The sequence below is a fragment of the Coccinella septempunctata genome, chromosome 1, assembly GCF_907165205.1.
Source record: "Coccinella septempunctata chromosome 1, icCocSept1.1, whole genome shotgun sequence".
Lineage (NCBI taxonomy): Eukaryota > Metazoa > Arthropoda > Insecta > Coleoptera > Coccinellidae > Coccinella > Coccinella septempunctata.
Window position 1 is genome coordinate 21,761,332 of NC_058189.1, and position 27,174 is coordinate 21,788,505.

At 37.9% G+C, this 27,174-nt stretch overlaps 2 protein-coding genes across 2 annotated transcripts; both read left to right on the forward strand.

Moving 5' to 3' along the window:
- Positions 1-485: 485 nt before the first annotated feature.
- LOC123311666 (activity-regulated cytoskeleton associated protein 1-like) lies at positions 486-1,007 on the forward strand. The gene has a single exon (XM_044895753.1). It carries the CDS (start codon positions 486-488, stop codon positions 1,005-1,007), a length of 522 nt encoding a protein of 173 aa, XP_044751688.1.
- Positions 1,008-10,800: 9,793 nt separating this feature from the next.
- LOC123319178 (protein germ cell-less-like) lies at positions 10,801-24,155 on the forward strand. Its single transcript, XM_044906042.1, has 3 exons — positions 10,801-11,376; positions 11,467-11,685; positions 23,225-24,155. The coding sequence occupies exons 1-3, from the start codon at positions 11,327-11,329 to the stop codon at positions 23,436-23,438; spliced, it is 483 nt and encodes a 160-aa protein (XP_044761977.1). The 5' UTR covers positions 10,801-11,326; the 3' UTR covers positions 23,439-24,155.
- Positions 24,156-27,174: the final 3,019 nt, after the last annotated feature.

The window sequence follows — 27,174 nt, forward strand, 5'->3', positions numbered from 1 at the left end:
CAAGTGTTTTAGAGTTATTTCTGTGAAAACCCCTTAAAATTCCTATCAGGGAAAAAACCCTCTTATAGTGGCGCTCCAACTAGTGGCCAGAAAACTCTAAAATTCGCGAGTGTTTCACGGGATTTTAACGGTTATTCGAGTGTTACCACATCTTCAAAATTGTTTCTTTCGCTCCCGGTTAGTGACCGATTTGAAGGACGTGAAATAATTTGTGAACATTTCGAAAACTGAAACTTTTAACGTGCTTGTCTGTGTTTTGATAACTCGTTAATCGCGGAATTATTCCTTCAACCCGAACATTTGGTTAGAACTGTTTGTGATTGTGGTGTGTGATTCCCATCGGATTGCAAACTGTAAGTACGTCTTAACCTTTTTACGTGCCGAATTGGTGAAAATCAAAGACAATCACGGAAAACCAAGGTGGTCACCAATACTTTCTACGTTCGCGAGAACAATTGGAAGTGGAAGAACAAGAAAGTTGCAAAATGGCTAACGTTGTTTTAACTAATGAACAATTCGCAGAACTTATGTCTCGAATATCAGTGGCGGGTAACAGTACACAGGGTGTTGCTCCTGCTGGGAACTTTTCAAAGTGTTCGTCGCGTTTCGACGGTTCCAAGGATTCGGACGTGAATGCTTTCATTGACGCTATAAGCATCTACAAGGACTGTGTTCAGGTATCTGACGCGAATGCTCTCAAAGGACTTCCGATGTTATTCGATGATTTCGCCGCGAAGTGGTATCAAGGCGTAAAGTCAACGGTAAACACATGGGATGAAGCTCTAGCTCTCCTGAGAACCACATTCGGACCACAAAAACCTCCTTATAGAGTTTATCGTGAACTATTCGCACAGGAACAAGATTCTGAAACTCCTACCGATATTTTTATTTGTAAAATGCGTTCGATCTTAGCCCAACTTCCGTCTGGCACTCTGAATGAAACAGTTCAATTGGACATGGTGTATGGACTACTCAATCGTCGAATCAGAGAAAAAACTCCCACGTGATCAAGTAAAAACTTTCAATGAACTTCTACAAAACTCTAGACTGATTGAAGAAACTTTAGAACGTAAGATCGTGTCAAAAGATTTTTAAGACACTCAAAAACGTGCTCGCTGTCAATATTGTAAGAATATGGGACATACAAAAGACGAGTGCAGGAAACTCGATAACAGGACTTCGAGAAACAATGAAAAGCCCAAGGCAACATCGCAGGCGCAGGAATCCACTCGGGATCCTACCGGTTCTCGATCGAACTCGTCTAATTCGTCGTCAACTAACACGACAAAACCTGCTGGCGGTCCTCCATTATCGTGCTATGGATGCGGTAAACCAGGTTACATACGGTCCAATTGTCCTACTTGTAGCAGCACGGAAACGGCCTCAATGGAATTCTTCAGTATGGATACGCTTATTGCTCCTCGTTCAAGACCAATCATTCATGTCAATATTTTAGGACATCAAGGTCAAGGTCTGATAGACACAGCAGCAAAGCAAAGTATTGCTGGTAAAACTATATGATATTCTGAAACGTGAAGGTCAAAAATTTCTGAAAGAACATATTATGGTAAAATTTGCTGATGGTCAAGGTAGAATGGAAAATGTTCTTGTCACAAACGTCGATGTCAAGGTTAAAGACAGAAGAGTACCTACTAAATTCATAATTTTTCCAGACGCTCCTAATAAAACACTTTTTGGAATAGACTTCATACATGATGCTAAACTCATCTTAGATGTTCATAATAAAGAATGGTACTTCTCTGATGAAAAATCAATTCGCTACGAATTATTATTTGAAAGTGCAACCAAAGTTCCCGAGATCGCTTCATGTTCAACTCCCAAAAGAGAAAATTGTGAAAATTTGAGAACGGATGAAGGAACCATGCTTACAAATGACCAACGTTATCGACTCAACGAATTCTTGAATCAACACGAGAATATATTCAGTCTGGGGGGAGAACCGACTCCCTACGCAGAGCATCACATCAACACAGGTGATCATCCTCCAATTGCATTACCTCCATATCGAATGTCACCAGCTAAGAAGTCAATGCTGAAAGCTGAATTGGATCGACTATTAGCTGAAGGGATTATAGAAGAGTGTGAAAGTCCGTGGGCTGCTCCAGTAGTGCTCGTTCCGAAGAAAGACGGTGGAATTCGGTTGTGCGTGGACTATCAACGCTTGAACGCCATAACAATCAGTGATTCGTATCCACTGCCGCGAATGGACGATTTGCTTCACGCAGCTAAACGAACATTTTACATGACCACGATTGATTTACGATCGGGTTATCATCAAGTTAGAGTTTCTGATCGCGACAAAGATAAAACGGCTTTTGTTACGCCTTTTGGAACTTATCGTTACCTTTTCATGCCCTTCGGATTGAAAGGTGCTCCAGGTACATTCCAGAGACTGATGGACCAGTTTAGACGTGGTCTCGGTAGTGTCGTGATTCTATGTTATTTAGACGACTTAATCGTTCTTTCTAGTACTTTTGAAGAACACCTAGAAGACTTAAAACTTGTGTTTGATAGACTTGAACAGTTCAAACTTCGCGCGAATCGTAAGAAGTGCGTGTTCGCGTGTGCGAAGGTAAAATATATCGGACATTACATCACGCCGGATGGTATTTCGGTTGATCCTGAAAAAACTTCTGCGATAAGTCAGCGTTTGCCTCCGCGAAACGTTAAAGAAGTGCAATCCTTTCTCCAAACTGCAAGTTGGTATAGGCGCTTTGTAGAGAACTTTGCCGAAGTGTCTCGTCCGCTCAGCGACTTAACAAGGAAGAAAGCAGTCTGGCAATGGACTCCAGAATGTCAAGCAGCATTCGAGAAATTAAAACAGTTGCTGGTATCCGCTCCCATACTGAGACAAAGTGATGAGAGTAAACCGCACATCATACGCACTGACGCTAGTAGCTATGCCTTAGGTGCTGTACTGCTACAAGGTGAAGGAGATGATGAGCACCCAGTAGAGTACGCAAGCCGGTTATTGAACGCAGCAGAAAGAAACTACTCTACCACTGAACGAGAAGCTCTAGCTGTGGTATGGGCTTTAGGAAAGTTCAGAGGATATGTTGAAGGTTCTCCGATCATCGTGCAGACCGATCACCAACCATTGCGATGGCTTCTCAGTCTGAAATCTCCTACGGGAAGGTTAGCACGATGGGCACTATTAATACAAGGATATGATATCAAGATAGAATATCTACCAGGAAGACGAAACGTTGTCGCTGACACCTTGTCTCGACCTCCATGTGATCATGAAGTACCAGAAATCTGCGAGTTGTGTGAAGTCATAGTTGAACTACCTCGTAGAAGGGCTGATGAGACGAGAAGCGAACAGATGAAAGATCCAGAACTTGCAAAGATAATTACGAGTTTCGAAGATCCTTCTGATACAGCTTTCACTAAGTGGACAGATCGAGGTTATATCCTATCCCAAGGGGTATTATATCACTATTCACCCGAAGAAGATGAAGAAGAAGCGCAATTGGTAGTACCTAGTCATGAAAGAGATAGAGTTCTCAAAGAGTACCATGATGCCCCAGAAGCTGCTCATTACGGTGTTGAGCGAACCCTTCAACGCATTGCAAAAAGGTATTACTTCACAGGAATGCGTCGATTCGTAACAGAACATGTTGGCAAGTGCCTTGAATGTCAACGGTACAAAGCAACAAACCAGAAGCCAGGAGGATTACTCCAAACTCCTGTATATGCACAGAGATTTGAAACTCTAGCGATAGATCTTTTCGGACCATTACCCGAAGGTCCGGGTGGTGAAAAATGGATATTCATCGTAGAGGATGTCTCAACAAAGTGGGTCGAATTATTTGCCCTACAACGTGCTACAGCAGAGGAATGTGCTCTTGCCCTCATCAATGAAGTATTTTTTCGTTATGGACTTCCGCGCAGGATTATAAGCGATAATGGTGTTCAATTTGTATCTGCTGTTATGCAACAGTTATGCTATATCCTGGAGATAAAGGAAGCATTCACTCCACTCTATCACCCATCAGCTAACATGGTAGAACGGAAGAATCGTGATCTTAAACCACGACTCGCCATATTAGTGGGGAATGATCATCGATCATGGCCTGACAAGCTTGCTACTACGCGATTTGCCATGAATTCAGTATGGTGTGAAACCACAGGAAAGACTGCCGCTTACCTAACATTCGGACGTGAGTTACGAACCCCGGACGACGTCAAACATGATCTGAGGACGGTAACAGAAACCGAAAATTTCCTTCCCCAAATCACCCCTTATTTGAAAAAGATTTCAACTACTTGGCAAGAAGCCAAAACCTTGAATGAAAAGGCTCAAGATCGTCAGAAGCTTTACGCTGACGCCAGAAGAAGTGATGTAGACCCTTTTAACATTGGTGATTTAGTATGGGTTCACACACACGCCCTAAGCAACGCTACGAAAGGATTAACTGCTAAATTTAATCCAAAACGTGATGGACCGTACAAGATACTGAGGCAGGTATCTCCCGTTAGCTATGAGGTTGCTAACCTCGAAGATCCAAAAATTCCACTAGGAGTTTACCATATCTCAGCCCTCAGTCCTGCCCGAGCCAGTGAAGAGCAGAAACCTGCAATTGGGTTGAGGAAAAGAGGACGTCCCCGGAAGAAGAAGGCGTCCAAGTAACTGGTCCCTCCTCGAGGCGAGTTCGAGACCAGGGGGCATGGGCGCCCGCAGGGGGGGGGCCAGGGGGGGCCACGGCCCCCCCTGAGATTCTGATAGACACCGTTAGAGAAATTTTTCTTTCAGTAAAACTAATCGTAGATGATATTTTGCCCCCCCTGAGAAAAATTTCTGCGGGTTTCTGCGGGCGCCCATGCCAGGGGGGGAGAGTGTAACAGACCACCCTTACGCCGACCCTGGACGGACAGCTAGACACATCTATCTAGCCTAGTTGCTATCAAGAGATCTTTGTTGCTATGCAGATTTGCCGCCAATAGTAGTACTGCTTAGATACTCGAACGGCACGTATCTCTCTAATTTAAGTTTCACGAGTTTACGTGTGTCCTAAGTTCCGAAATAAAGTAAACTAAACACAAGTGTTTTAGAGTTATTTCTGTGAAAACCCCTTAAAATTCCTATCAGGGAAAAAACCCTCTTATACTATTATATAATAATCATGTAATGTAATATAGGGTTTTTCAACAAGAACTTTGACAATAAATTGAGACGACAATGATTCAAATTTTTATTTTATTCAGAAAAAGATGGTTTGGCAATTATGAATGGAAAATTATATCTTTTAAATGCCCACGGTGGACAGCTAAGTGTCCACCACGACCACGGTTACAGCGGTGTTGAATCGCATGATCGAGCTAGCCCTTTAACGGCTGAATTTCGTGAAATTATGCGATCAGAAAATTTGGTTTGCAATAAACCCATTGTTTCGGTAGATGTGTTACTTGTGGCACCGTCTTGTTGAAACCACATATTTGTGATATCCATATCTTCAACAATAGGCCAAAACTTAGTTTTCAACATATCTCGATTATGTTGATCTGTAAAACTTTTACAGATCCACCATTTTCATAGTGAATTTTTATTATTTTGAAACGATTTTTCAGTGAAATGGAATTCATTGTAACAATTGCCCACGTTTCTACTATAAATATGTCATTCACTTTTATTTTAGCAGTTGGTTGGCCATGGAAATTTGACACATTTCACTCTGTATAGTACGAAAATGAGGGGTTATGAAGCTTGTCAAAACATTTTTGGGTTTTAAATCAACGCTATGTTGCCCGTTCTACGTAAAAGTTTCTATTATTACGTACTTCATCACAATGTCGAATCTCTTCGGAAAATATGTGACGAACATAATTGAAGTTTATACAAACTGATTGAAGGCATACCAAATCCAGTTATTTGCATGGAAAATACAAGAGATCAGTATAATATCATAATATGCACTAGCTTGAGGAGGGTTAATGTTCGTTATCTTCTTTGGCTTACATTATTTGTAGATTTCAAACATATTAACCCGAAGATGAAATGCATATGATGCAGTGGTTGGGAATGGGTATCTCCCAAAGGAATTAACATATAATTACAAGAATGTTAAATTCTTCAACAAAAATCATCTTGCATCAATATAAGTAAAAGGAATTGAAGGAAGTTTCAAGTTAAGATGAACTTCACCTTTGACCAAAAATTTCACATGAATAAACAAGTAACAGGGCAACTTGCGCGTATTTTGTGGCTATTCATCTTGATACGTTGATGTAATGATAATAATTAGGTATTTATTAGTACTTTAAGACATTTACATTGTATAGGACAAGTCAAATGAAAAATAGAAAAATCCATTTTAGGCAACTTATTCTCCGATAACATTTATCGAAAATTCTGTAGTAAACTTTTCGCATTAATTCACTCAAACATAAAATTCTCAAATGCCACCACTTTTTTGGGTCTCCCAATAGAAGGAAATTCTTTGTCATCCTCTTCATTCACAATCTTTCTGATTGTGGAAATATTCAGCTGAAATATAAGTCGTTTAGATTCAGATGAAACATTATATAAATTCTCTTACATTGATTATGTTCGCTACCGTCTGACGTATTGTGGATTTTAGAATATCAGGGTATAACTATTTGAATGAGCGGACCTGTATTCTTAATAGCACTTCCTGAAACCCTGTCTCTTTTTTCAATCACTTTCGGCATTTTCGTAATAAAAATTGATATTAGTTGTGGCAACCGCGTTATGACATTAACGACATTTCATGAGTGCCAACCTAACTTGGTTCTAGTTACAAAAACTTGAGAAAATTATTTCATGGCCAACCGACTGCTAAAATAAATTTGAATGAAGTATAGTTCCAGTGGGGCCATAGTGAAAAACAATGTTCTTGTTGAAAAACCCTATATAATCATATATACAGGTGGGAAATGTGGAGGTACTTTGACGATAATTAGACTAATGTCCCGCCCTGTAAATTTTGGCTAACTATGAGATCCGTAGGTGTGGGAAGGGAGTTAAATCCACAATCTATGGATCTGGACCCCGCACTTCTTGCTCGGCATTTTTCTTCCCCTAACTCAGTCGTGGATGACAACATCAAGAAAACCATATTGGAATCATCCAGGTCGGTTCCACAATTGGGCAGACCTAGGTTTTTTCAATGTAGGCTGGTAATTTTCCGAACGTTCGGAAACGCGCTAAAATTATTCCTATTGCGAAAAAAGAACAAACTAAACTTTCTCAAGATTTCACACCCATATCAATATTTCCCACACTGTCAAAAATCTCTGAGAAACTCATTCACTCTCAAATCTTGAGCTAGTTGAACAGCCACTCTGTGCATTTCAGTTTTCAGTCGGAGTTCCGTCAGGGATATTGTCCTACCCCGCTTACTAAAATTACGGATGATATAGGCCAAGCTTTGAACAAAAAAATGCTCACAATATTAGTAATTTTAGACTGTAGTAATGATTTCGATATATTTTTGGACAGGTTACGGGTGGTGGGGTTTTCTGAGCTTCCATGACTTTTTTTGCATTCTTATCTTAGCGGACGTGAAATCTCAGTGACTACTCTGAGTGGGTGAGGAGGGTGGCTTGAATTCCTCAGGGCAGCGTTTTGGGCCCACTTCTATTCTCCCTTTATATCTCGTTCCTGACTCATCATATAAACTGTAGTTATCACCTCTTTGCGGACGATTTTCAAGTATATGACCATGCCATGGTTGAGGAATTTGCTCGTTGTGTTCGACATCTAAACAAAAATCTTTCAACCATTTCTACCACTGCCTCGCGTATGGCTCTCGTGTTAAACACTCCCAAAACACAATCCATCGTTATTGGTACTAAAAGACATCTCAGTTTGGTTAATAGACACGACCACGAAATTGTTCTTTGTGGAGAGAAGATTCCCTACTCTTCGGGGGTTAGGAGTCTTGGTTTAATTATTGATGAGACGGTCTCTTGGGATCCTCAGATCACCAGTATGAGTTATAGAGTCATGGAGATGGCGGTACTGCTGGGAACAGCGAGAACTGTACGCAAGTACATGGGATATGCAGAGAAAGACCGTCTGCTTCGACAGGAAGTGCGGGTGGATCAGAAATCCAACCGATAGCAAGGAGCCGAGGATCGGCCCGAAAACCTGGAAAGGGCTCCAACAGAGCTTAATCCTTTTGATATCTGGGATAAGTAAATGTTCCTCTGGAAAGGAGTGTGAAAGCCGCAAGGCTAAAGTCATTTGAAAATTTGGAAATAATGTATTTATGAGTTCTTCTTTCAGAATCAAAATGATTCTTACCTTGAACCTTTATTGTTATTGAATAAAAAAAATCTTTACTGGGATTTGATCCATTCTCTATTTGATTCACTTGTGAAAACCACTAGAAAAAAGAGCAGACAATTGTTGAGCACAGTATTGTGTGAAGGTCATGTGTTGGAAACTTTATAATTTTAAAATGAAGTTGCTCAAGAAGCATGCTTTTAAGTCATTTCGAATGCAGTCTTCTCGCACAAATTCTTGCTATGATATGAAATAAATAATTTAATGACTTTGAAAATGGGCAAAAGACCCTGGGTTTCCTCAACTTACCAAATTCATATTGACGACGCTCGATATAATCCGGGTCCTCTTTCGTAAATTCAATCAATTGTTGAATTCCTTTTAGTAGACAATTGTTTTACTATTTTAGGAGACAAAACATGATCAGCATTTATTGAATCCAAGGAAGATATTACTTAAGTTAATTTCGAGTTAAGAGGTTGGCAGGTGTGGATAACAAGACAATTTCTGTATTAGAGTAACTCTCGTTCAGATATTCTATTATGTGATACAAGTAGAATTGAGGACATTAGGTCTCTTATCTATAATGCAAAGAATATTCTATCCTATAGGTTTAAACACACCCATAACAATTCTTCGTGAACTTTTGTTGAAAAAGACATGGAATTTGAAACTTTCATGGAATTTTTACCTGATGATATTGCAAAACCTTTCAAACGTTGGGTGGAGAGTTCAAAGTGCTTGAATTTCTATCAAATACATCGACATAATGACAACAGCCAGCGATATGACTTATTGCAGCTCTTCCCAAAGATATTAGAGTTATTCTTACACCTTGACATAATATTAGATTCTAGCATTCTAAGCATTTGATGCTTATATTTATTTTGAGGGTGACAAAACCGCTTTATAATATCTCAACTTCAAAAATTTATTTTCAACTTAAGTGTGGAGTATCCTTAAATACTCAACGCTCATAACATCACCTTTTTATTATGAATATGGTGATAAGAATCGAGAGTCTACGAAAAAAATTCATGAAAAAATCTTGATTATGGGCATGGTAATCTGTAGTGAATTGATTCTTAAGCTGCATTTACAATTCACTTCGCGGGCCGAAGTGCACTTCCGCACCAGAGTTAAGCAGATGGATAGATTAGACCATTCCTAATGAATTGTGAATGCAGCCTTTGCCTACTACTCTATAAGATATGGAGAAGAAAACTCTTCAACGGAATTTTACTCAAACGTATTCTAAATAATCCTTTCAATTTCCAACAATTAGTTACTTTTGGGCCCAGTTGTACAGTTCAACTTAAACCCGAGTTTCAGTTTGTACCCTACTCAACTTTTTTAATTATTTTCATGTAAACCCTTGTGAAAGAAAATATTTTACTGTTAGAATTCACGATTAATAAAACAATGAATTTCTTCAATCCACAGGCGATTTTTCTATATATATATGTACTGCAGAGGTACAAAACTACCAATTATATTCAGCGAAATTGGTAATTTTCTTGGGAAACGGTGAAAAATTCAACTTTGTCGATATTAATGAAACATCCTTGAAATTGCTTGCAAAACCTTATGTATGTGGACAACTGGAGACCATAATCATTACCTACATATGCTTATGCAACACATTTTGGCGAAATGGCCACAACCGCTGTGTGAGCCGGTCCAGTAAACCATAACCAATACATTATTCAATACTTATCTTCAAATTGTATCAGTAACATTGGAGTTATTTGCACTGACAATTAACACCCCCTCCGATCCTCGTTACATCTCTCCACTTAATAGCTGAATATAAGGTGGCTTATGAGATATTTGAGCTGCAATATTTCCAGTGCTTGAAAACTCTAATGAAGCATGTCGCTTGTGTTGTGTGTTGTTGATGGTCGATTTAACCGGGACATTTTGAACTTTTCAAAAATAAGCATTGAGCACTGATGGAGATATTATTAAAAATTAACATCAAAGGAAGCTACCGGCTTTAGTCGTGGAAAATCTTATAAAATATAATAGTCAGGAAATCTGGAAGTATATTAGCGAAATAAGTTGAATGTGGAAGCATCAAGAAAAACGTGTATTAATTTTATGCCGATGTACTTTTTGATTTAGAAATCTTATGGTTATCATTCTGGTTAGAATGATTCCAACATGAAAATTCTAGGATCTATGGAATTCACATAATTTGTAGATGTCAAAATTGCAAAGCATATCGAGTTGGCTTAATATTCAGAAATATAATAAAAGTCGCACAAAATAAATATGCCTAATCTTAACGAACAACAAATCCTTACTAGTCGAAATCACGAAGATTTTGGAAAAAAAAACTGAATAAAACCTGGCCTCATTATTAAAAGTGTTGAAATCGAGCTTGAAATGTTGCGCCACAGCTTAATATCTGCTTACTCTAAACTCTCCCTGATTTTCTGATTTTCTGATTTGGATGTCTAACATCATACTTTTAACTTTTACCCACTACTCTCTCATACTCAAAGTGGGAAGAAAAGCCACAGAATCACAAAGAAGAAGTCTTCTTTCTTATTCACCCGGGTAGGAACTTGGAACATGAATACATGGAATGGAGTGAACTGGAAAATAAACATTTGTTGTTGTCTAAAGACTGGAGTGAGATAGTTGCTTAGTCGCCAATCACAATTGAGACATTTGACTCTAAAACTGCTGTCACACCAATTCTTAATGCTGAAAGATAAGAAAGTATATAAATTCATCCATGTAACGCCACTGCCTTAGTGTCTCGTTAGATAGAGAAGTATTGAATGTGTCGACGTCAACAAAAGCGTTAGTAGCACTGCAATGGCCATTCTATGTATCTATGTTCCAAGCGGGCAGGTGTTTTTGGAATTACTGTAAATTGATCTGTTTTTTCAAGGCGAACTTCCATTTCTTCTGTCCAACGAAGGCAAAAAATTTGCACCAGCTTTCAGAGGTTTAAGATTGCATAATTTATTGTCACAAAAGCAGGACATAGAACTGATTTTTCAGGACAATATAATTCCTCAAGGTTGGATTAATCCTGTAGTTATGCAACAATGGAAGGATGTTTTACGGGTTGATCAAAATGATGATAAAGGGTAGGCTATTTGAATTAAAATTAATTCAACAACCATAATTATTATTTACTCCCCACCGATTCTGATTCATTAGAATATATTTTCTTTCAGCCCAAGTAGTATGGAACATCAGTTTTTTCTACATAATAGCTTAAGATGTGGTAGAGTACTGAAAGTGAAGGAAAGACATGTGTGGAGATGGACAGGCTTCCATTTCGGTATGGATTTGATAATGTTCACAGATGGAATCACTTTATCCATTAAACGTAATAACAGATCAGAATATGGACAGTTATTAAGTCTACAAAGTACAAGATATGTTGTTATAAGGTAAGAAACGACAGTGAACGGGTCGTGAAATGCTGCACCAGGCAAATCGCCCTGTCTGTATGGCTACTACTTTTTCTTTCTTTATTTCTTGCACACGGCTGTGCAGTTAATGTAACCCGAGCATATATATATGCTTTAGATGCAACTAATTGAACAGTAGATCGGAGGCAAAAGATCGGGTCGTAAGTGTAACTCAAAGCCTAGAAGAGAGAAGAACATTGCCAGGGAGATCGGGAACGGGCGGCCGGGGACGGCTCGTGAAATCCCCTATTTAGATAGAACTCTTCATTTAAGAACAAACATTTTGAAACAACAACGCTAAAAATAAATACTCGAATTAACATCATACAGAGACTATGTAGCACTATCTGGTAAGCATCGGCACATACACTACGAACATCTGCACTTAGTCTGAGGCCGAGTATTGTGCACCGGTATGGATGAACAGCACGCATACCAATAAAGCGGACACTCAGCTTAATTAAACAATGAGAACGATTAGTGGCTACATCAGAACTACTTCATCTTACTGGTTCCCAACACTCAGCCACATGCCCTCACCTGCCCTAAGAAGACAAGAATATGTGGATATCTCGGATCTGGAAATAAAGCGGCTTCGATCTAGGAAGCCGCCAATGTTATCAGCTCAACAACTAGCAGCGAATAAGTTAAATATCAATTCCGAGTGGCGGACCCTATGGACTGAAAATGCCCCACCTGATGTATGAGATCTCATTAACCCAGTCGTAAAACCCGATGGCTTCGACCAACCACGACACATATAGAAGACCTTAAACCGCATCAGAAAAGACCCCTTACCCTCCATTAGCCCGGGTGTCCACTGGAAGCGTATTCGAGCGGCTGCACGCTCACGCGAAACGAGCGTTTGTAGCCGCTACAAAACAGGCGGCGCGGCGCTACAGAGGTTGTCCACTGGAGGCGGCTTCGTGCGTTTCAGTGTTGGAGCCGAAGGATCGTTCTCAATACAGTATTGCTTGTTGTTTGCGATGGCTGCAATTTTAAAAGCCAAAATCAAATCGAGAATTCAACCATTTCTACTGTCAACCGGAGAACGGACCTTATATATTTCCCAACTACTACTGAATGAATCGAATTTTATTCTACTGACAATGCGATGAAAACAACGATAAACAATTCTTCCAATAAGTATTCAATTATTTGAACGACTCATCCAGAAAAACTATCCTAGGTTTCTTCCTCAGCAAATTTTTTGGTGATCAAAAATGCGTGTTTTCGTTTTTTTTTTTTTCGATTTTATCTCCCCTGGAAAACTGAATATAAACAAAGCTCAATTTTTTTTATTATAGATCACTAAATTCTCGATTGAGGCGACGTTCCTCAACCCGTTTCCATAGTAGAGTATATCAATATTGAGCAAATTTTCAGAGATATTGTCGTTGACTGTCCATGACCACGAAATGGTCTATGACGTTTTAAATCTGAAATCTTAACGAAAAAATTGTATTTGTGGAATGAACGCGTGTTTTCAATCGATGTGAAATTTAATGCTTTACAACTTTTTTATACGTTTTTATACTTCTCTCATATATAAGCTGCTTTCAAAGATTTCTCCGAGAAATCAATATGAAATATAACATTTTAAAATGTTTCAGGAAATTGTCCCTTTGGGTTCCATTAGTGAGAAAAAGTACACACTTGATCTCATTCGACGTAGAATTCAGTACTCTATAGCTTTTCTCGCAAGTAATCAGTCGATATCCGTATTTCTTGAAGACATATGATTGAAAAACTACAAAAAACCCCATTTTTTGGACGCCGAAAGTTATGCTCAATTCCTTATAAGGAAAAAAGCCAAGATGAATTAATTCGGTCACTGATGAAGCCATTTACGCAATAGAAATCTTTTATAGGCACAAAATCTTTACTGAATCTCAATTTAACCGGACTGAAATGAATGAGCCAACGGGCGTGCACGCGCTACACTCGCTACAGATCCCATTTCAGGCGGACCGCGCGTACGAGCTCGTAGCCACTTGAAAACGTCCGCTCGAAGTCGCCTGCAGTGGACAACGCTGTATTGAAATACAGGGTGCGGCACGGAGGATGGATGTTTTTAAAGAAATAATAAAAGCGTTAATTTTTACTCAAGAACACATTTATTGACGGAATCAGATTCTCAAGGAAATAGCATTTGAGACAGTCAAGTGTGGAAAATCACATCAGGCATGTGGTGGCCGAAATCGGTGATGCAGTGCTGGAGGCGCTCTGGCTGTGTGGGCGGTCGCCCCATCCTGTTGGAACCACACACGTCGGATTGGAACACGTTGCCGTCGTAATTCGGGGATAAAGAAGTTGTTGATCATTTCGACGTACCGCTCTGAGTTAACGGTTTTTTTTTTTTTTTTTTGATGTAGCAGGGGGAAAATCTGCAAGACAGACGAACCACCCTCATCTCCTGAGGGGGAACAGTGTGGGGTTTCTCACTCTCCTGAGCTCGAGACCCACTAAAAACCCTACTGCTTCTTGAATTTTGGTTCCGGGCATTTGCCTATAAACCGTTCATCTCTTGGTCGGTTTTCTTCTCGCACACTATCGTGCTGGGATTTATGTGTTTATCCTCTATTGGATTAACACTTTATTGAATTTTTCAATAAGTTGTTATTTTAATCTCTTTTTAATTGATCTCTTGGTCTCCTTCGGTAAATTCGCATTCTCCTTTTGTCTTCCTCTGGGTCGTAGTCCACTAGTCTCCTGAGTTCTTGATTCGGATGGTTTTTCGCTGTTTCGAATAATTTCTCTGCTTTTCTGTTCATGAATTCCGTTATGGTTTCCCATTTCAGGTCCTTATAAATCTGTCTATTCCTGACAAACCAAGGTGCATCTATTGCACATCGTAGCAGCTTGTTTTCAGTGGCCTGAATTCTTTTGATATGGCTTTTTGCCGCGAAACCCCAGGCAACTGATCCATAAGTCAGTTGAGGCATAGCAACGGCTTTGATTATCTTCAATTTTGTCTCTTTCGACATGTGGCTTCTTCTTCCTATCAGAGGATAGAGTCTATTCATCGCTGCTTTCGTTTTGTCGATTGCTTGTTTGATATGACTTTTCCAAGTAAGTCCTTTGTCAAGTGTTATTCCTAAATATTTGGCTTCATTTTTCCAGTCGATTTCTTCGCCGTCAACATCCAGTTTCGTTGTGGGTCGCAGTCTTCTCTTCTGTAGTAATATTGCTTGGCTCTTTTGTCCATTGAGCTTGATTTTCCACTTTATGCACCAGTCATTTGTTTCGTCAATCGACTCTTGTAGAACTCGTTCTATTATTTCAGGATTTCGGTGTCGAGTTGCTATGCCTGTGTCGTCAGCATATAACGTTAGCATGGTTCTTGGATTTTTCGGAATATCGTGGATGTATATGTTGTACAGAAGTGGCCCAAGTACTGATCCTTGGGGTACTCCAGCCTCTATATCTCTTGTTGAGGAGCATTCTCCTCCCACTTTCACGTAAAATCTTCTATTTTTGAGATAATTCCGTATCAACTTGCATATTTTGATCGAATATCCAGCACATCTCATCTTATATATTAATCCTTCATGCCATACTCTGTCGAATGCTCTGGCGACGTCTAGTAAAACAAGACCTGTAGCTTGTTTATTTTGGAATCCCTCTGTTATGTACTCTGTGAGCCTTAATAATTGTTGTTCTGTTGAATGCTCTCTTCTGAATCCGAACTGTTCTGGTGGAATTAGTTTCAGATTTTCGGTTTCCTCATTTAGCCTCGTGGCGATAATTCTTTCTACTACTTTTCCTAAAGCCGACAGTAGACTTATCGGTCTGTAGTTTTGTGGAAACTTCTTCTCTTTGAATGGTTTATTGAATACTATGACTTCTGCTGTTTTCCATTTTTCTGGGTAGTGTTCTGTCCTCATAATTCCATTCGCGATATTAGTTAGAGCGGCTATACCTTTTCTAGGTAATTTCTTTAACATAACATTCGTTATTTTATCGCTTCCGGGAGCTTTCCTCTTCTTCAAACTTCTAATTATTTCCCTGATTTCATTTGGCGATGTTGGCTTGTCTATTTCAGCAGTCGCTGGTAATTCATCCATTTCTTCATCATTTTCTTCGACCAGTTCTTCCAAATCTTCATTATCGTCGTCTATCCTGTAATTTATTCTCGATTCTCGTTCGATCGAGTCCGCCAATGCATCTGCCTTATCAGTATTGGTATAAGCCATTCCCCTTTCTCCGTGTAGGGGTGGAATTTTAGTCTTTTCTCCTCGTAGGCTTTTTTGCATTCTCCATGCAGAATGATCGATTGTATTCAGTTCTTGAACCCTTTTGTTCCATCTGCTTGTTCTTAGATCTTTCAGGGCATTTTTCAGAACTTGGCTATGTCGGTTGAGGTTCCTTCTATTTAGATCATTTTTGTTCATCCTATATATTCTTCTGAGTCTTCGATTTTCTTGTATAAGATCTTTTACTTCTTTAGGCGTATCGCCATGCGGATGACTTGGAGCTGGTCTCTTCACTCTTCTCGTGCTTTTTTCGTAAGCTTTCAATATAATCTCTTCCAGTTTATCAACCGCACATTCCAGATCGTCTGGAGTGTTTATTGTTGGAATTTCTGTTATTTCCGATTGTATTAAATGGCTGTATTTAGTCCAATTGGTATATTCTCTCATTTCCAGCAGTTTTTCTCTTGGTTCTTCTCCAATTGTCAATTCCACGGGATTGTGGTTTGAGGTTCCATCTTCCAAAGTTTCAATCGAGAATTCTTGAGTTATATTTTTCAATATCGCGATATCTATTACATCTGGTATTCCTCTTCCAAAAGCAAGATATGTCGGTAGCTCTGGTCCAATAACTATGGCATTTTGTTTTTCGGCGAAATCCTTGAGTTTTTTGCCATTTCTATTCTCTGTTATGCTATTCCATAATGGGGATTTACAGTTGAAATCTCCGATGGAGATTTTCGGGTTTGATCCTTCCAACATGTTGTTTATCTCTTCTTCCAATAGATTGTTTTGTGGTGGCTTATACGCCGAGGTTATTTCGACTCTTTGCCGATTTAATTCGGCAACAATCGTCACTTTTTCTGTTTTTCCTTGTGTTTCGTCGGATCTACTTTTAAAGTAGTGTTTCAGATCTGTTCTCACCAATATTGCTACTCCTCCTCCGGTGTTTGTAATTCTGTCACATCTATATGTTTCATAATTCATGAAATTCAGTCTTCTGTTCCGGTTTATTCTTGTTTCCTGTAGGGCTATAATATCAGGTTGTCTTTCTGATATTATTTGTTCTATCTCGGCTTTCCGAGTGTTGATCCCGTTTATGTTCCACGAGATTATCTTGAGGGATTTCTTCCTAATATCCGTAAGGTCCATTAATTCAGTTTACTGAATAATGTTTGGAGTTTTTTCTCCATTTCCCTCTCAATTTCAACATTATCTTGTTGAAAATTTTTTCCGTGAAAATATCTAAATCATCGGCTGATTCAGATATCTTTTTCTTCTCCTGTTGACTGTTCACAGCTTGTTTCATTGTAAGCTTTTTCTGTCCTTCTTTTTTCTGGACGGGTTTTGGAGTCTCCCTCTTCTTTTCCTGCTCTGTAGGTTGGATCTTCGCTACTTCCTGAATTTTTTGTTCAGAAGTTGTTGTTTTTGTTACCTTCTTTTTCTGTTCAACTGATTTTCGGGAATTTTTCTTTCTGGTCACCAACTTGAACTCGCTACATCCTTTGTAGCTAGCTGGATGGCCCTTTTCTCCACATAAGACGCATGTGGCATTTCTCTCTTCACCTTTTCTGGTGAGTGTGCAGTCATTGCTGCTGTGGCTTCCTGAGCACTTCACGCATCTCCACGGGAAGGAGCATTTGTTTTGTGCATGCCCGTACCTTTGGCACCTAAAGCACTGGCTTGGACTTTCAGGCCTCTTTTTATGCTCAACCACAATACAGAGGTTGTAGAGTCGCTTCACTTCGAATATTTCCTTTTTCTGGGTTTTAACCAGGTAGAGAGGTATTTGTTTCTTTGTCTTGTTCGATGTCATTCTGGACACCTCAGCGTCTGTTATTCCCTGGAATATCAGGTCTTCCTTAATCAACGCAAGATCAGCGTCGATTGGTAAATGCCTAATAACGGCATATATCTTCTTCTCCTCCTCCATTTGGTAGGTAAAAAATTCTTTACCATGCTGCTCGAAGAATGTAGTTCATTTTCTAAAATCATCTACGGTTGACGCGATGATTTTTATACCGTCTTTAACTGTAGTTGCACGGTTGTAATTTATCCTTTTTGTGTAGAGAGCTTTAGATATCTCTACCCAATCTGAGGTGCCCATCATCGTGATGGGTGGAATTTTATCTCTTTTAGGCACTTCCGTTGCCTTCTTGACAGTCTCCTCATCAGAAGAGGAGCTTTCTTTTCGCGCGCGTTTAGTTGGGGGCGCGTTTAGGGCCTTCGCGACCTGCCTTGAATCATTTTTCCTTGTTTCGGGTTGTGAAACAATTCCATTAAGGGAATTATTTTTGGAACCCGCTACCGGCTTTGTGATTGCGGCGTAAGTGGGAGATTTCGTCATATTATTGCGGGTCATTTCCTCCCTCAAGAGGCGCATCTCACCGACCAACTGTGACACAGTTTCAGTCAGTTTGACTATTTGAGCTTTCAACTGCCCATTTTCTTCTCTGAGCTTTACAAGCTCCTCGTGTTCGCCTTCGCTGAACTCTTCAGCATCGGTCGCTTCCATGTAGGAGCCCTCATTATCTGAGGTTTCCGACATGGTTTTATAATCAAAAATCTCAAAATATCAAATAATTTGAAAATAATAAAATATTCAGAAATCTTCACTAAAATAGTCTAATATAAAACTATGGTATAAAGCCGAATGTTTTATACGCTATGATAAAAATCAGAAAAGAGATACGAAAAATAAGCTCACCTGATGTTTTCTGCAGTACCAACGAGAAAATAAAAAAAAAATTCTCTGGACACTTAGGATGAACACCAACTTTGAAAATTTTAACGAATTAAAATTCCGATAACAAATATAGAACCTACACAACTTCACAGACGGAATCAAATATTCCGTAGCTTGGTTAGTGGGCACTTTCACCTCCGCTTTCTCTTTTACGGCACTGTGACACTTCGACTTTCTCGTCCGCTTTCTCTTTTATAGCACTAGGAGCACTGTAGCACGTCTTCTCCTGTCAAGCGAATGACTCGGAATGAGTTAACGGTAACAGCACGACCATTAACGTCTTCGAAGAAGTAAGGGCCAATGATGCGAGTTTGCGATACAGCGTACCAAACCGTAACTTTTGGGCTGTGCAGCGGTCTTTCGTGTAAGTGTTGTGGATTTTCATAAATGCTAGGAACACACGAGTCTAACGGCACCTTCCCCACTTCTCTCGTCCTCAGTGGGGGAAAGTTATGCCCATCTGAAAAACGTCCGCCCTCCGTGCCGCACCTTGTACGTTGTACGTTACTTGGGATCTGTAGCGGCTTGCCACACGTTCACGCTCGTTTCGCGTGAGCGCGTAGCCGCTCGAGTACGCTTCCAGTGGACACCCGGGCTTAGTGGGGAAAACGACCCAACATAGTATGCGACTTCGGCGATCCAAGACAAGCATTGGCGTCATAGTGACAGAATGTGAAATGACGGCATATCAAGGAGATCTGAGGGACTTCTTCCACACCATACAATCAAGCCTTAAATGGATAGCTGAACTAGATCTTTCAATATAACAGTTTTGTGTTTACCCGTATTTACTCGTATTTTGTAATGTTAAAGTCTTATTTACTCGTTAATTATTACGTATTCAATGAATGGACCATGTGTTATACCATACGCTAAATAAATAAATCAGAAGAAGAAAGAGTAGTAATATTTCGATTGCAAGATGTACAAAGTAATGAGTGACGAGCATCACAGGCAGGCAGAGAGCAGTCAATGTTAGATTGACCGCCGTTAGTGAGCGTCTTGAAAATACTTTATTTAAGGCTAGTCGCCGACATGCAATTTTGCGGTAGTTTCGCAACAGTTTGATTACAGTTGGTTCAAGTGCACCAACATACGCAACCAAATAGTTCGGTCTCCAAATGGTCATGCAATTTTTCAGTTGAAACATGGGCATCAACAAGTTAACAACGATATATGAGTTCTATAGACGGAGGAAAATATAGAAAAAGCATAAATACTGCTGCATAATATCACATGTAATTGATATTTTCTTTTTCAGTGAATTAAATGTTATTTTCTCATTTGAATTTCTAAGAATGATACTGATCAGAAAAAGAGAGAGCACTGAAAATGTTCGTGATCGATCTCACAATACGTGAAAAAAAGGAAATCCAATGAGTTTAATAATTTCATATCTGTAATACAAAAAGGGTTGAAAAAACACTCGTTCAATTTAATAAATCCTTCTCAGTAACAAAAAAATGTATCCATTATATTTATAATATATTCTTTTGAATGTCAGCAATACATTTTTAGTTATCAAACAATATAGCATATAAGCATATGTATGAGTTTTAGCAAAGGTTAGTGTAACGGGGTACCATACAATTTGGAGTATGATACAAGAATCTATCCATTATTGGGATAAAAAGTTAGGGTGACCATTGAAAAAACTAGCCTCCACATCTCTCAAAGGATGCACTACAAACTGAACAATTATACATGAATATTTGTTCAAGCATTTCGCTACAAAATAGAAAATACCAAGGATATGAATTTGGCGGATTGGCCTGATTAGCCCCTCATGATACATATTATTTTTTAAGTTATAGCAATTAAATATAACAGAGCTAACAGAGCAAGAATTAAATAACCATCAATATAATCATTCTGATTATAGATACATCAGCTGACAATGGTCGCATTCAGCGGACGAAACAGTTGCGCAACTGTTACCAAACGCTAGCGTAAACGTTCGGTGACATATGCGCTACATTCTCAACACGTTCTGGAGCGGACGCCACTTTTGGGAGCGGATTTGATTTGTGCTAGGTAGCGGTAGCGGAAAGGAGCGAAAGTTGGACTTGAACTGAGTAGGTAGTTGTTATTTAGTGTGGAAGATGCACGAGCTTGTATTTGTTGAGGAAAATGAAATGAAACTTGATGGAAGGTAATAAAGAAGGATGTTAAATAAGTTATAGGAAATATACTAGAGCAACAAAGTAATTCGTCAGAATTCTAGGTTATGTTTTTCACAAAAAAAAACTGACTTAACCAGCACAAGGTTAACGAAACTCAAAAAATCCGTTTGTTTACGTCTTTCCTACAGACTTCTCAACTAATCAGCTGATAGTGACAGCTCGTTGGACTGTCTTATCCTATCTCGGCTTGCCAGCGAACATTCAACATGTTCCCGACCGCTACCGCTACCGATGGGTAGCAGAAGCGTTTTGCGCTCCGTCCGCTGAATGCGACCATTGACGTAACCTGTGTACCTAACTTTAGTCAGCAGCTGACCCAGATTTGTACTGTAATATTTCAGTTAGACCTAAAACTGCAATAATATCAACTTCGAATCTTTGATATTTTCACTGCCCAACATTTCTTTTCCCCATGCCAGTTATATACAATAAGGTTATGTTCAGTTTCTAAACAAGATTGAATTGACTAAATTTGTGGAGGAGCATATAGAAACAAAACATCTTGAGTAGGTAATGAGTTTATGCACTCTCAGATGGGAGATAGGTATATCTATCTAAGGAAAATGATTCGATTACATGTGGTGATATATTGTTTATCCTGAAATGTAATATGTATTGATGTTGGAAATCACAGCTCGTCGAAAATTTGAACTGTAATGTTCTCAAGGTGAGAAAAAGATTTGAAGGAAATTATTCAAGATGTGTTTAAATTCTAGAAAATTTTCACATTTTATGTTGTTCTATCTATAAAGTTAATTGATTATATTCATAAACTGAAATATACAGGGAATATATGAATTTCATGATATATTATAATAAATGCATTTTTTTAATGAATGTGAATAAACTTATTATGATTTGTAAGTTGTCATGGGGGCAATCAGTTATTGCTTCTCCTAAATGGAAACTCAATAAATGGGGTAGATACTGTAATATTTCAATTGAATCAATAACCCATGTTTTCGTCAGGTATATCGAAAAAATCCAGTATTCAATATTTTATTCTTATTCTTTTACCCATTTTCTAATTCAGTTGGATCCAGGTCTTCTCCAACTCATGCTGTACCATGTGGGTTATAGAGTTTTCACATTAAAGCACGTATACAACAGAAGGATGGGTTGAAATTGTTTTTTCTTAATTTACTTTCTTCGCTTTGTCCTATTATGGACATCTCGTATTTTCATTCGATCGAATGGGTGCATGGGGAAATAAATTATCTTGGCCATTTAAAATTTTCTAGAGAAAAAAGAACATACTCTCGATCGTGGACAGAATACTGGTTCGTTTTGATCCTTTAAGTTAGAGCTCTAGGGATGTCAGAAAGAAATAGAAATTTTGAGTAAATCTGATACCTCTATCAATTTTATTGGCCAGACATTCGAAAAAATATGAGGAACATATGCTCTCCATAGTCTACGGAGTAGTGGTGGTTCATTTTAATCCTTGAATCTGGAGCTTTAGGGCTAGGATATTTTATTCATCCCTCTATTTACTCTATCCATCAATTTCCCTGACCGTCTATTTTGAACTGATAACTATTTTTCCCGGAGTAGAAATCCTTCAAATTATCTGAATAGGAAAAAACGTTGTCTAATCTATAAAATCTTTACTAAGAAGTCTCTCCATGCCTCCTTGCATATAGCTCAGTATTCGCTGCGGCATTCTATTCCAAATAAGGGAAAAAATTAACAGACTGCAACATTGATATCAGACATACGGTATTGACCGTGGTGGAATAGTCGTTCTTGAAATTGGACGGCCGGGAGTAAACATCACTACGGTATATAAATCGGGTTATTTGATCGATTGATTTTTTTCTCTTATGATTCTTTTCAAATTTATTTGGTGGTAGAAGATGTATCCACCGAAAAGTTTGATCGTTGGCTTACTAGATCTTCAATTAATTTAAATTGTATAATTACTAAAATGTTTGGTTATATGTGTATGTGTGTGTGTGTGTTTAACTTTTTGATCCTTATGACTGTTCTTGAATGCTTTTTTGATTGTGGTGTTCTATTTTCGGAGCCTGAAGAAAGGGAATAAAATTTTTGAAACGTCGCTGATCGAATAAGGAGTTTTATTCTTTTTGGTTCCTTCTACCGATAAAGACATTAGACTGTTGTTTTTGGGAACGATACAAATTCAAATGTATAACTGTATGAAATAAATAAGGAATAAATGAACCTGTCCACTCTATACTCCATCACACTTCCAATCGGCTTTGAACTGAATTACGCCCATTTTGAATCATTTCGTGTTCAATCAGATAAATTATTACTGATAAGTCGGATTTGTTGAGTTATATACCATCTTGTGATATAATAATAATTATAAAGTCAAATAAAATTAAGCAAAAATTGAAGAAAGTTTTTAATAACGATTTCTTTCATTTCAGAGTAACAGTTGCAAAATTGAATGAACAAGGCCAGATACAATATTGCAAAGAAACCGAAATTCTGAACATAGCTCTCACAAAGGGAGAGGAATATGAATTACTGAGATTAGATGAGAATCTCGAATATCCCATAATAATCTCGGCTAATATTCAATACACATCGCCAGATATCCCGGAAGAAAAACAACCCGATATTTCCCAAGTGGTGCCTTAAAAACCTCAATCCACTTTGTCTTCTAAAAATGTCCATAGAAGGAATGCTGAGATCGCACTCATAATCATTGTATTGCATTTGAAAAACATTCCAACAATACAGAAAACTATATTTAAAAGTTTCCAAAGTATTAATATATAAAACATGGCTTTGAAGTTTTTGGTTGCTGCAAAATTCATCGAAGAACACTGGAAATTGAGGAGTTTTTCTATTTATTTTTAATGTATTATATTGTGTACATTGTTTTTTTGCAATTTGTTATCAAATAAACATATTTTTCTTTATATGTTATATTGACAATAACATTTGATTCTATTTTATATTTTGAAATATCTTTGCAACTTCTATTTAATTATCTACTATTTAATTAGTGTCTCAATGAAGAATTCTGTTTGATTCTCTTGTAATGCAGCGGACTGATTTTTTTCATGTTGAGGGTTATTTCATGAAGACTTCTCGACTCATTCGATTATTCTATTTTTTGACAAGATATAACACCCTTCTTTATAAATTTCTTAGTTACATATTACACAAGAATATAATTTTGTTACCAGTCAATTTTTCATGGCACTTTTGGATTATTTAATTTTTGTTTATAAATTTTGATATTTTTCTTGGGCAGAGCTTAAAAGTAAATATTTCTCATATTATTTGTGACCATACGATTTCTGTTACTAATGCTAGTCATAATCTATTATTAAAATCGTTTATATCGTTTTCCTTATTTTTTCTCAAACCTTCATCTTCACAAAGTACAGAAATTATTTGCACTTGGACTATTAAAAAAATTTCAAACGAAATATTATATTCTGAGGAAATGAACCGAGAGAGATGACAGAAAAATTATAATGAAAATTTTGGATTTGCTGCAGAATCGCCTGCCGAAAATTTAACAATAAGTTGTAATATCGACGTATATTGAAATTCGCGATTTCACCTATAGGCTGATACAACGTTTTAGTTAAAATGAATCCAGTGAATTCCAACAATCATGATGAGATATTTCACTTTGAAATAATGTTTTGAAGGAGGAATTATAAATCACTTTTGAAGATTTGCTTCTCAATTTCTAGTGATACGATCCCTAGAAATTTTACACAATTCCTTCATTTACTTATTACGACGCGACGTCGGCGTCGTCTACCTTTCGAACTGCGAATTTCACCTCCTTTGCTATCTTGATTTTCCTTACATAAAGCCCGTTTGTAACAGCCGAGAATTCTATGGATAATTCTATACCAAATTTTGGTAAGAAAACGGCAGAGATTATTTTGTATGCAACTGAACAGAGAATTCCACCAAAACTGCGTATGTAACGGTAAAGAATTCATGGCGCATGAAATCTCTAATAAATTTTCTAGAGAATTCCCGGCTGTTGCAAACGGGCTTAAGACACTTTTTAAACATAGTTGAACATATTTTTCGATGCAATGGAATCTGTGGAATTCTAAACACCCTGAAATAAAAACCAATGCAGTCATAAGAGATTGACCAAAAATACGGACTCAAATGAAGTTTTGGTAAATTTAGTCGTACTTTATTGACGCCCGGCTATTTTTTGTTTCGAATCGAAATGTGAAGACAAAACATACCGTGATGTACCTACAGGCTGGGCAAAACTGGTGATAACGGAGCTACAAATTTTGTAGCAAAAGAGAAAGAGGAAAATGAATAGCATATTGCGGTTATCTTTTTTTTGGGAAACTAATAATAATGCTATCAAATGCATTCCTCTATTTTTTTTTCTGGTTTCGAATTATAGGCTTAAATTTAAATTTAGGCAATTTCAAAATTGATCATTATCTCCGTTTCTGTGCTAGGATGTTGAATTAAAAGCATAATCTGGAACTTGTATTCCCTAAAATATGATACTTTATAACCTCACTGGGAATAATCCAGAAGAAATATTTGTTTTGTCACCTTCCTCGAAAGTACATTTGAAACCTTTAGAAACATTGATTGTTCCCACAGTCTAAATATTGCCAGCTACCATAATAGCAATTGTCGTAACCAGTGACGGCTCGTGCCCATAAGGTGTGGGTCGGCCAGACCCAGGATATACAGGGGAATATCCTGAAATAAAATTAATATCTATTTTTTCAACCAATAACTGAAAATGAAAACGCGGAATCCCACCATAATCTCTGTTTTTCTAAAATTAAATATTGATATATTTTTTGTCGATTAAGTTTCTAAAGATAAGTTGGATAGGGTTGCGGCTAAGGGATGGAAAAAAATATTCAATTTTATTTCCCAAAAATAAATGCAATCAGAAATGACATGTTTTTCAGCATCTTGATGTTAAGTTATTGGTTGAGAAACTACTCATTGATAGAAGAAGAAGGTAATTGAAAAGCAATTGGAGGGTTTCAGTGTCTTCATTTTGAGTGGTTGATTATTATTGAAGAAATATTAATTTTATTCCCATCCTGTAGATATAGTCTGATTTATTTTTATACAACAGTGTATAAAAGTTTCGTTTTCAATGCGATATAAAGGCTTGTTTTTGGAGAAAGAATGTACTACACTTCTTTATTGTTTTTGCCCAGATTTTGAATAATAGTTTTATTCTTCTTCGGTGTCTCTCTGTAAATACCGATAACAAATTTATTACAACACAAAACATCAACGTCAATACGAATCAAAATTTTAAGTTCACTGAAACACATCTACAATTTTGATTTTAAGTGAAAATGTACTAATTTTTCCTTTCTTTATTTCACCATTCTTCCTTCTACTGTCACATGATCTTGTGACAGGATGCAAAGTTTGTTTCGGTGTGTAATATCTTTGTTATATCCCCACTCCGAGGCTCGGCCGGCCGACCTATGCGTATTCAAGAAGCAAAGAAGCTTCGAAATCACCGTGCCCTTATAAATTCACAAGGAATTACGAATTTTTATGGTCAAAAAAACACTAAACTACTCTTATACGGTCGGAAAACCCTTTTTCAAAAGTTAACTATTCATTTAATAATAAAAAAATCTAACTATAATTAGGGATATATTATATTTTTATTGACTAAAACTACTCTTAAAAGGTGCGAATGCGTTCTTTTCTAAAATAGACATAATATTTAATGATTAATTATTCATTTGATAATATAATATCTTAGAATAGACAATGAGGAAATCTAGAAATATGACAACTAAACGACCAAACCATAGCAAGGTAGGCCCAACTCGTGCTGGCCGACCGTGTATGTATCTAGCAGCGACGTAATACGATGTTCAACTTGGTGATAACTGCGTACGACGTAGGTGCTGTATAATAGTACAATAACTTGAAGCGTTTCGCTAGGCTACTGCCGGCTGGCCGACCTAGCGTGTAGCGTGTTTATCGTAAGGAAGGAGAACATTGGTCGTAACCTAGCCCGAGGTTGAACAAATCTGCTGGTCCTGATGGCATACCTTCCTACCTACTCATATATTTATAAAAAACTATAGATAACCTAACTCCAACCACTCCGCTCACTATAATTTCTTCGTTTAACCCCATATTGTGGAAGTTAAGTAACGTGATTCCCATAAAGATGAAAAAAAAAGTCGTGATTAATTACAGACGTATTAGTAAACTTTGAATATGAGTTTTGGAGCAATTTTTCTACAATATAATTTTAAGTAAAGCTAAAAAGCACCTTATCCCTCAACAACACGAACGATGGATCGAACAAACCTCAGCCAGCTCATCAGCCTGTATGTTGAGTACATCTCGCAGACAAATCGATGCCGGTTGT

Bases quoted from the DNA above. Each gene is read 5' to 3' on its own strand.
- LOC123311666 (XM_044895753.1), top strand. From the start codon at position 486: ATGGCTAACGTTGTTTTAACTAATGAACAATTCGCAGAACTTATGTCT.
- LOC123319178 (XM_044906042.1), top strand. From the start codon at position 11,327: ATGCAACAATGGAAGGATGTTTTACGGGTTGATCAAAATGATGATAAA. The intron at 11,377-11,466 runs GTAGGCTATTTG...ATTTTCTTTCAG, and splicing joins GATCAAAATGATGATAAAGG to CCCAAGTAGTATGGAACATC. The intron at 11,686-23,224 runs GTAAGAAACGAC...CTTTCATTTCAG, and splicing joins ACAAGATATGTTGTTATAAG to AGTAACAGTTGCAAAATTGA.